Here is a 9,863-nt window from a genome sequence, read left to right as displayed (position 1 = left end):
CAATTGGTACCCTGTATCTAGCTAACCTAGTGGAGACTTGGAGGACTAGCACTCTGTGACTCTGTGTCTAGCTCAAGGATTGTAAACGCACCAATCAGCACTCAGTGTCTACCTCAAGGTTTGTAAACACACCAATTGGTACTCTATCTAGCTAACTCTGTATCTAGTTAACCAGCACTCTGCGACTGTGTGTCTAGCTCAAGGATTGTAAACGGACCAATCAGCACTCTGACAAAACAGACCAGTCAGCTCTCTGTAAAATGGACCAATCAGCAGGATGTGGGTGGGACCAGATAAGGGAATAAACGCAGGCTGTGGGAGCCAGCAGTGGCAACCCCCTGGGGTCCGCTTCCACCCTGTGGAAGCTTTGTTGTTTCCCTCTCTGCAATAAATCTTGCTGCTGCTCAATCTTTGGGTCCACGCTGCGTTTAAGAGCTGTAACACTCATCACGAAGGTCTGCAGCTTCACTCCTAACAGCGAGACCACGAACCCACTGGAAGGAAGAAGCTCCAGACACATCTAAACGTCTGAAGGAACAAACTCCGGACACTCCATCTTTAAGAACTGTAACACTCACCGCGAGGGTCCGCAGCCGCATTCTTGAAGTCAGTGAGACCAAGAATCGACCAATTCTGGACACAGTAGTATCAGCGCTTTCCTTCCAGTGTTTAGCTTTGTTTCTAGGAACTCTGAGACAAAAAAAGAGAGGCAGAGGAGGGAGGAGGAGTAGGCAGAAGGGGAGCAAGAGAAAGTACAACTTGTGTGTTATGTGTGGTTGTTATTTTAAGGAAGTTTATTCTGACCAATTTTATCCAAAGAATAAATCAACAAACACCCAGAAGCAATGTGCCGTAAATTTTTTATTTCCAATATAGACCTAATCAGAATAATCAGGTTGTGTCAAAAAAGTTTCCAGTAAAATGGCCGTCTCTGTCTTCTCCATTGTTGTTGTTAGATATTAGCCCTTCTGATATTGCACAGTCCCCTTGCCTGGTAATGTTAACTAAGTAAATACTAATACTGTTTTTTAACACTTTTGCTTTGGAAAATGAGGGAGAACGAATGGGAAAAGATGTAACAAATGTTTTGCGGCCCTGTTATAAATATTTTATGAATGAATCAGAGAAATTGAAGATGAAAAAAGCCAACTAATTCAGCCAGTAGCCTGGTGTCTACTGCTGTATTCTTTCAAGTGGTTTGTCTGGTCTGGTCTATAGTGACTCAGGTTATAGGGAATTTACTACTTCTGTCGAAGCTGCTTTCGTAGTGGGGACTATGTAGCTGCTAGGAAAGTTTGTCAAATTCCCCTTGCTTTTGTTTAGTTTTCTCATCAGTCTCATTTAATTTTGTTTAATTACTTATTTTTAGTGTCTTTAGATTCTTGATTTCTATGTATCTTTTCTATTTCTTTCTTTTTTGGTTCACTCAGCTTTTCTCTCTTTAGTTGTTACCAGGAAGAAACCAAAACAGCTTTTTGGCTTGTGGATAGGTGAGAAGTAACAGTTGGTTCCATCACCAAATTAACAACGACACTTGCTACGTCAAGTGTTAGGCTAAGTACTTTGCATACGTTATCTAATTTATTAAGCACCTTCTTTTTGCCAGACACTGAGAAGGCAAAGTTAAATATGACCCTGCCACTGTTGGCAGGGGCTTATAATGTAGTCGGGGAGATAAGCATTCAAACAGATAGTGTCAACACAGCATACTCAGTGTGGGGGGCTATTTTCAGAGTAATCCTGGAGAACCCTCTGTGCTCACTCCAGCAGTGAAGCACACTCCTGAGCACACTCCAGCAGTGAAGAGCAAGGAATGAGGGCAGAGGTCAGGTGGCGTGGGAGGGCGATACCCCAGGTGAGTTGATCAATAACCTGATTCCTGTAAGAATAAGAGTTAACTAGGTTAGAAGATGGTGGTGTGGAGCTGGAGAGGATAGCTACTTGGGAAACTACTGTTACTAGGTTGAAAAATGTGAGAAGTTTTGGAAGATAAGGTAGGCCAGGGGCAGAAACTGGCCAGGTTTGTATTACCTGGTAGAAAACTTGAACTTTGCTTTGGATTTTAAGAACAGAAATAAGGCTGCCATGTGAACAACACACAGGAGGGGCACCAGAGAGACTGGCATCTGTCCTGGTGAGGGATCACCAGTGTTGGAATCCCAGAGTCAGGTTAGCCAGCTCTTCTTGGTTGGAGTATCTTTAAGGCCATCTGGTCTGGCTCTAAATGACTAGGAAATTACTCATCATGTGCCTTCTAACTCTCAGAGTAGATATTTCAGTTTTCTTGATGCTGAAAAAAGGGTGGTAGGGAATGTATGTTTGCTGCAGCCAGTGGGGTTATGTCAAATAATGGTTACTTACTGACAGTAGTCTAACAATTTCTGGGAAGACTAATGTGTTCCTAACTGCATATGTGGGAGAGAAACAAGAACTACCATTTACTGAATATCCACTCTGTGCAAAGCCCAGTGCCATGGGCATTAACATTCATGGTATCAGCAAGGTGGCAGCAAAGAGTCAATCTTCTGAGAGTTAAGCAGTCCTAATCAAAACATTATGGGAAATAACTATGTGCAGAAGTTATCCTGCCTAAGAGATGAGTTGCTTATATTTTCCTCCCAGCCTAAAAGGAATAGTTTATCAAAAATGGTTAATACTTCAGGTTGATAGATTTAATACATATCCAATTTGGGTAAGGTGACTATGGTGTATTCTCAGGACAGGAAGGACCCTAAAGGATGCTATAATCTGACAAATTATAATTGTAACAGGCTTCTCTGAAATAATGTGCTAATGGAAAGGTAGTGTCTGCCTAGAGCCTAGAAAAGGCAGCATAGAGCAAAAGGCCATGACCAGCATTAATTCAGAACAACCAATGAAAGAAGTGACTACCTAGCTCATGTGCATTATTGATTTCTAAGTGTCTGAAAACACATCAGAATTTCCTGCAGCTTAGATAAAACATTTACTGAACATTTATTGCCAGAATCTGAGCTTATTGATAATCTCCTTAGTATCAGGAGAGGGTATAGCAGTAAAGTGTAGACTCTGCCTTCAGACCCCCCTTGACTTTGCCACTTAGAAGCTGTATTAGTTATCCATGAATACAGAACAAATTATTCAAACTTAGTTATTTAAACAATATTATTTCACAGTTTCTCTGGGTCGGAGATTCAGAAGTGGCATAGTTGGGCAGTTTTGCCTCAGGGGCTATCGTGGTTGTCATCATCTGAAGGCTTGACTGGGTCAGAAGGGGAACCACTGCCAGGGTGGCTCATCCACATGGCTGACAACGTTGGTCTGGTTTTGGTCCTCCACTTGTGGGCCTCCACACAGGCTGCCTGAGAGTCTTCACCACATGATGCCTGGCTTCCTTGAAAGTGAGAAATCCATGAGAAAACCAGGTAGAAGGGGTAATGTCATACATCCTAGCCTAAGAAGTATGTGCCCTCATTTCCACCATATGCTTTTTATTAGAATTGAATCTCTAAGTCTGGTTCAAATCAAGGGAGAAGGAAAATTATATTCCACTTTTTGAAGAGAGGAGTGTCAAAAAATTTGCATGCTACTGTAAACTGTCACACTGTATGACCTTGAGCAATCTATTTAAAACCTTTATGCTCCATTTTTTTCACCAGTAAAGTAGAAATGACATTGGTATCTGCTTTATAGAGTCGTAAGAATAAAATAAATCAATGTAAAGAACTTAGAACAGTGCAGAGTATATGGTAAATGCTTTCAGTAAGTATTAGCAATGATGCTGATTACTAATTCTATTGTGAGTCTGTTTGACCTATGATAGAGCTAATCCAGAGACAAGAACAAAAGATGCTGGCATCAGTCATGGGTGTCCCTTCAATTGATCATTCCTGTAAGCAAAGGTGTTATCGCCACATCATCCTATTGGGCTTTGCAGAACCTGGATACTGTTTTGCCTAGGCTGCGGATCAGGGACAGGCAGCATGCATTCTTCTGTGTCACAAAGCCTTGTTTTTCTTTTCTCATCAGAGGAAGTGGTCTGGAAAAGTGCCAGCCAGGCTATGTGACTTCTCAGGTTCAACATCATGGAGATGAGAAACACCAAATGGCACCCAGGGTCCTGCTGAAATCAGAGGCATAAATCTCAGCTGGAGCCATGAGGAGCCATTCAGGAACCCTTGAATAGATCCTTTCAGATTCTTAGTGTGGCTTCATTGAACAAAGACCTCTCCAGGGTTCTGTCCTAAAGTCACCTCAGAAAGCTGTGTCTCTGACATCACAGGAAGGCCCTCTGACCCAGGGCCAGAAATCACTTCAGAATCATTCACCTCAATTGCACCTCTGAGAATTGAGCTATCATGAACAAACATTACAAGAATGCTCAAGAATCTAGCTACCAAATAGTCCACAGAGATAGTATCCTAAATTAAATAAAATTAAAACATTTATTAGGTACCTACTCTAGGCAAGTCACAGTATTTCTTAAATTGGAAGCAACTTGCTGATGGATGAAGAATGAATAGAATTTTAACCCATGTAGGACTTAAAGAAAATAATTGCTATCTGCTCCAGTCAAAGTCCACAGTGACATTCCAAGAACATGTGTCAGGAAGTTGACTGAGAAGAGAGTTTTGAGTTTTTGACTTACAAATGCATTGAGTTCAAACTAGAAACCAAAATCTACTTTTTTGCCTACTTTTCTCAAGTACAGCTGTCACACCAACAAGCTTGCTTTCAAAAAGAGAAAAGAAGATGTTTGATAGGATCAGAATATCCCAACTCCTGATATCTGACCAAATTAAATTTAAATGTTCAGAACTTTGCTTTTGAATATACAGAGCAACATGATGGCTGGCACCAAGGAAGGCAAGACCACCAGTAGTCTAAATGTTACCCTCAGGCATGCATGCCCCGGCAGCTGACCCTTCCCTGAAAGAAATGTCTCTTCTATTCAAAGGCAATGCCTGGGGTGAAGTAATTTATTAATTTATTAATACCAGAAGTAAAAAATACTATTTTTGGCCCAACATCCATATTAATATGGAATAAATGAGAAAAGAAACCTCATGGGTCCTCAGTGTATTACACTTTCAGCCAACTTAATAGAAGACTCGGCTTTAGGATAAATGCTTGGATGTTTTATATACACTCTATTATTTAGGGAGGTCTGAGGACATCTGGACATAGAATATTATTTTCAAGTTATAGCACATAATTTTTCAGGCAAAATTTACCTTTCAGAATGGATTATGAGCCATTTAATTACCCGTCGTGTTTATGCATATGAAAAAATGCCACACAAGGAAGCAGGCAGAGAAACAAAGATAAGAGCTAGTCTTTTCCTTGCACAAAAATCTGCACGAGGAACGGCGGTGGCTCTCGGCACTGTGCACAGATGCGTGGCTGTGAACCGCATAGCTTTCTTTTCTTCTTGGAAAATGGCCTCAAATTAGTCTAGGACATTGGATGAACTGTTGCTAACTAAGTAAAAAGTTCATTACTCTCTGCAACAGTGAATGCCATTGAGTTATATCAACGGTTCTGAATTCTTTTTTCTCCAAGGGCCCCATTTGGCCTCTAAATCTCTTTCACAACTCCTCTCCCCTTCTTAAAGATGTTTCCTATTCACTGTGAGACTCTTATCCAAGGAAAATAAATGGAGGTGAAGGGCCTGGGGGTGGGGACAAGGATGCAGAGGGGAGCTGTTTTAGAGAAGAGAAGGGGAGGTGAGAGCTGCTACCCACATAATACATGGGCGCTTATTAGAGGGCTGGAGGACTCTTTTTTGGCAAACATCAAATTAGGTCCAAGCATTCATCCCAATTCACTGGAACGTGCAAAATCAGTTGACAGGTTAGAGAAGAGAGGTTTTTAAAAGTTAACATTTGTTTTTCCCCTGAAAATATGAAATGACTGTGGGCTGCAGAAAAAAGTAGGAGTAAATGAGGAGGGCCTTTTTTTTTTCTTTTTCTTTTTTTAGTATGAGAAACTAAATGGCTGGAATAGAACTATTTCATATTTTAGATGCAGGCTGTGATAGCTGAATAACCTTCTTATTTTGACTCACAGCTTGACACAATGCAGGCTTTCATTGCATGAAGAGCCACAGCAAAGAGTTTTGGGCCATTTTCTCTTTTTATTCATTTTCTAAGCCCCATCCCTCTCCCACCCCAATTCCCCCATTTCCTCTGTCTGGGTTTGAATAGCTGAAGTGTGCCCACAATATGTGTGCACTAGACACATTGTTACCTCCCTTTTACCAAAAGCACCTGGCAGGGTCACCAGTCCCAAGTCGCCCCATGGAGCCTGGCTTAACTCTTTGAATGACAAACATCCAAATATATTTTTCAAATAATTTTAACAAATATTAGAAATAATCTAACACATGATTTTAATTAATACTTTATGGGAAGAAAATTAAACCTGTTATATTTGGTTGTTTTATAATTTTCTTTCTAATTTCCTCTCTTCTCATACCCTTTCCCTTGGGTTGTTAACTTACAATGTGAACTTGTTCTTTCCCAGCTGAATCAGTGGGAGATGATATCGTTCATTGATTTTAAATCTAAATCTGAAAATATCTACAGACTTTGTGGTCACAGAACAAGCAACTACACCTATTGGGTAAAGGGGAAAACATTACCCATTGCACAGAAAATCCTAGGAGTCATCAGATGCTTTGTATTTCTAGAAACCTTGCTCTTTTCAAGAGGCCAGAGGGCCATCAGAGCATAACTCTTCAGATTTCTGCTTCCAGCCGATATGGAGTAACAGGGACTAGAGGTACCCATATGTCTGAAACAACCAAAAATCTGAAAAAACTATGAAATAATCATTTCAAGACACTGGACAACAGGAAGCTTAAGATAACCTAAAGCAGATGCAGATCTATTTTAGTTAGAAGTTGTAGTTTGGGTAATAAGCAAAAGAGTTTAATTTCTTCCTTGGTGGAGGTGTAGAATGTTGGACATGGTGCTTGTAGTAACCTGTGGGTGGCCCTACTCTTGTCCAGGTCAGACAGGAGTCCTCCCTAAATACTGTGTGTCATGGATCTTCAAGAAGTGCACCAGAAATGTGTTTTGATGAGGAGATAACCTCAGTCTCTCCTCATTTTCATCCAGACTGAGGATGAAATGAAAATGAGGGCTACACCTGTCCTTGAACATGAACACAAGCTGATTGTGTTTGGAGCCACAGTAGAAGACAGGAGCCACAGGAAGTTGGGGGCTGCCTCCCCCCATCACAACAGAGGCCTAGCGATGGGCTTCTTAGGGGCAGCGCCTAGACCACGGTACTCGGCGGGGAACAGGATGTCTGCAGTCTGTGGCTCACATGCCCGTAAGATGCCTTTTTCCCATGGAATGTGACTGATGGATAGATTAAAAACAAGGACTTTGAATCCCGATTTGAAAAGTAAGTGTGACTCTTGAGGGAGCTTCCAGGGTGCTGTGAATGTCCTGTTCCTTGATCTGGATGATGATTAGACAAGTATGTTTATTGTGTGATCATTCATCAAGCTGTATATTGATGACAGTGAACTTTTGTATACATATATCACAGTTCAGCAAAAAGTTAAAAAAACGAGTATAGTGGTTCACATTAAATACGTCTTTTTTAAACTGACCCTGTTTTGATCCAATTACTTCATTATAGAAGAATGCATTAGTAAAGCTCGAGTATTGATTTCACCTCATATTTTTAATGATGATCTTAGAGGTCTTACATATTTTCAAATAACGAATAAGAATTCATTCTCTTTATTCCTGCAGGTGGAGACAAAGCTGTATCATTCAATCCTATGCCCTTCATTAGGAAACATTTACTTTTTAAATGGAAATAAATATTGTCGTTGACAAGAGTGTGGCAGCCATTGGGCAAGTAGGATGGTATTATTTAGAAGCTTATGATGCTCAACAACACAAAAGCCTGGATTTTTTAGTTACCAGATGACTAATATTTGTTTGTTCATTTTTGTTCTGTTTTGTTTTGTTTTTTTCCATTCCTAATGTCATAAATAAACACAATGCCTTATTTTAAAATTGTTCTATTCTCTTCTGTTTGATGTTAAATTCTTAGAGTCAAGCACTGTATCTTTTTTATTTTAAAATGATGGTACAGTTGGCAGTATTACTAATGTGCTTGTGAGACTGAAAAGGACAATACTTCCCAGAGGCCTGTGGAACTACACACCAATCCAAACTAACGTTAAGTGACCAGATATTCAATATTATAAAATACAGTCCCTAATTTAGTCTCTGTCCCCAAACCAACAAATGATGCAGAATCTGTCTCAGTTTAATCTCAGCACACCTGAACATCGTTTATCTATAGGCAGCTCCTCTTCAAGCTAAGTGGCCGTCCAAATACAACTGTAACAAAGTTTTCATATAGAAGTCCAACTTCAGTTTACCTAGGGCATTTTCTATTCCTCTTTTGCTGAAGGTCTTCTGATAAACATATAACCTGAAGGCAAGCGAGATCATTTTTCTTTCTAGCCTACAGGAAGTGGAAGCTGTGCTGGAAGTGGCCCCAGACAGCGTGGATTCTGGGGTGAGAAAGTGTGGTGAGAAGGGAAGCAAGCTGGTTGCTGCAAACCTTGATGCAGGGCTGGCTCCATCTGGTCACATAACACAGTCCACTCCACACAGCCCACTTAACATTAAGAAGGGGTAATAAGAAGACTATGCCTGGAAAAGCTGTCATCACCTTCTTGATGAGCCAAGAGCTTCTGTTCATGGAACGCTTAGCATATACCTATTTGTCAGAGTACAGCACACCTGACCTCACCTGCAAAGAATAGCTCAGGTGCAGGACCCATCAGGAGAACATGCTTTGAGGATAATGGCATGGCCTAGAACAGCTGTGAGCAATGAGTGGTGGAATCCAGATTAGTTGGGAAACTCCAACAGAGACTTGGAGGAGACCACCACTACCTAGAAGGGGCAGGAGACCTCTGGACATCAGATCCATCCAAGTAGTATTTGCCAAACACTGTTCTGCACCAGGGGCAGTAAGCATTGGATATAGAAGTCAACAAGACCTGAAGTTCACAAGGAGTTCATGGTTTAGAACACAGTAGGCAGTTCACTGAGTTGGAATTTGTAGAAACTATAAATAATCAGAGCTTTTAGTTTACTGTAAAGGAGTGAATAATTCATGTGGCAATTGTCCAGATGTCTACAAGCAGATTTCCAGCTCCTGTTCTCTTAGATTCAAAGTTAAGGAAACCTGTTTTGATGAAGATAATATCCTTAACCAAGGCCCAGGAACAGGGAAGAACAGTGAAGTCCTCCAAATAAATTTTTCAAGAGAATAGAAAGAGAGGAACCTCGGGGCTGCCACACTGAAGGCTTGTGGTTCAGGTGCTCCCAGAGTATGGGTGCTGAGATGAGCATGCATCCTGGGGGCAGTCTCGTAGCCTGAAAAACATGTGTCTGAAGGCTAATATGTTCAACTCAGTGTCACTTGGTTGTGGGAACTAAATGAGCAATGTATTAGGGAAGAGCAAGTCTAACTTAATGAACTGCCAGGGACTGGGCAGGAATTGGAGTGAAGGCCCAGTCTTAGGTCCTTGGCCTTGGTCATGACCAACCACAATATGCTTCAGCCTTGTGGCTATGCCATATTCAACAGAGAACCTTTTTGAACGCCTGAAATTCAGCTAGCTCTACCTTTGGAAGAAAGATAGTTGCTTTGCAACTGCAATGAAGGTCATCAAAAGAGGTGCGTCTGAGTCCGTGCTCCAGAAATAAAGCTGGAAAACTGAGAATTCCTTGAAATTCTAGTAAACTCCTTGGCATTCTGTGCTATATCAGGGTATATAGTGAGGAGGTCGGAAAACTGAAGGTAGTAAGGCAGGGATTAAAGGGGTTGGATTTCCTGTT

The 9,863-nt window shown here is 41.1% G+C and overlaps 1 protein-coding gene across 3 annotated transcripts in view; it reads left to right on the top strand.

Moving 5' to 3' along the window:
• COG6 (component of oligomeric golgi complex 6) overlaps window positions 1-7,992 on the top strand; it is a 129,346-nt gene extending 121,354 nt beyond the window's left edge. Inside the window, exons 19-20 of one of the 3 annotated variants that reach the window (XR_002731002.2) lie at window positions 7,101-7,392; window positions 7,749-7,992. Coding sequence is in view for 2 of the 3 variants with exons in the window: in XM_023208876.1 (XP_023064644.1) it covers window positions 7,749-7,791 (43 nt within the window). In the remaining variant the exon portion in view is untranslated. Of the gene's footprint in view, window positions 1-7,100; window positions 7,716-7,748 lie in introns of those variants that run through there. The other 2 variants (XM_023208876.1, XM_023208877.3) reach the window with 2 other exon arrangements.
• The last annotated feature ends 1,871 nt before the right edge of the window (window positions 7,993-9,863 follow it).

Source organism: Piliocolobus tephrosceles, chromosome X (genome assembly GCF_002776525.5).
Source record: "Piliocolobus tephrosceles isolate RC106 chromosome X, ASM277652v3, whole genome shotgun sequence".
Lineage (NCBI taxonomy): Eukaryota > Metazoa > Chordata > Mammalia > Primates > Cercopithecidae > Piliocolobus > Piliocolobus tephrosceles.
This window is presented reverse-complemented; position numbering and strand designations above follow the sequence as displayed.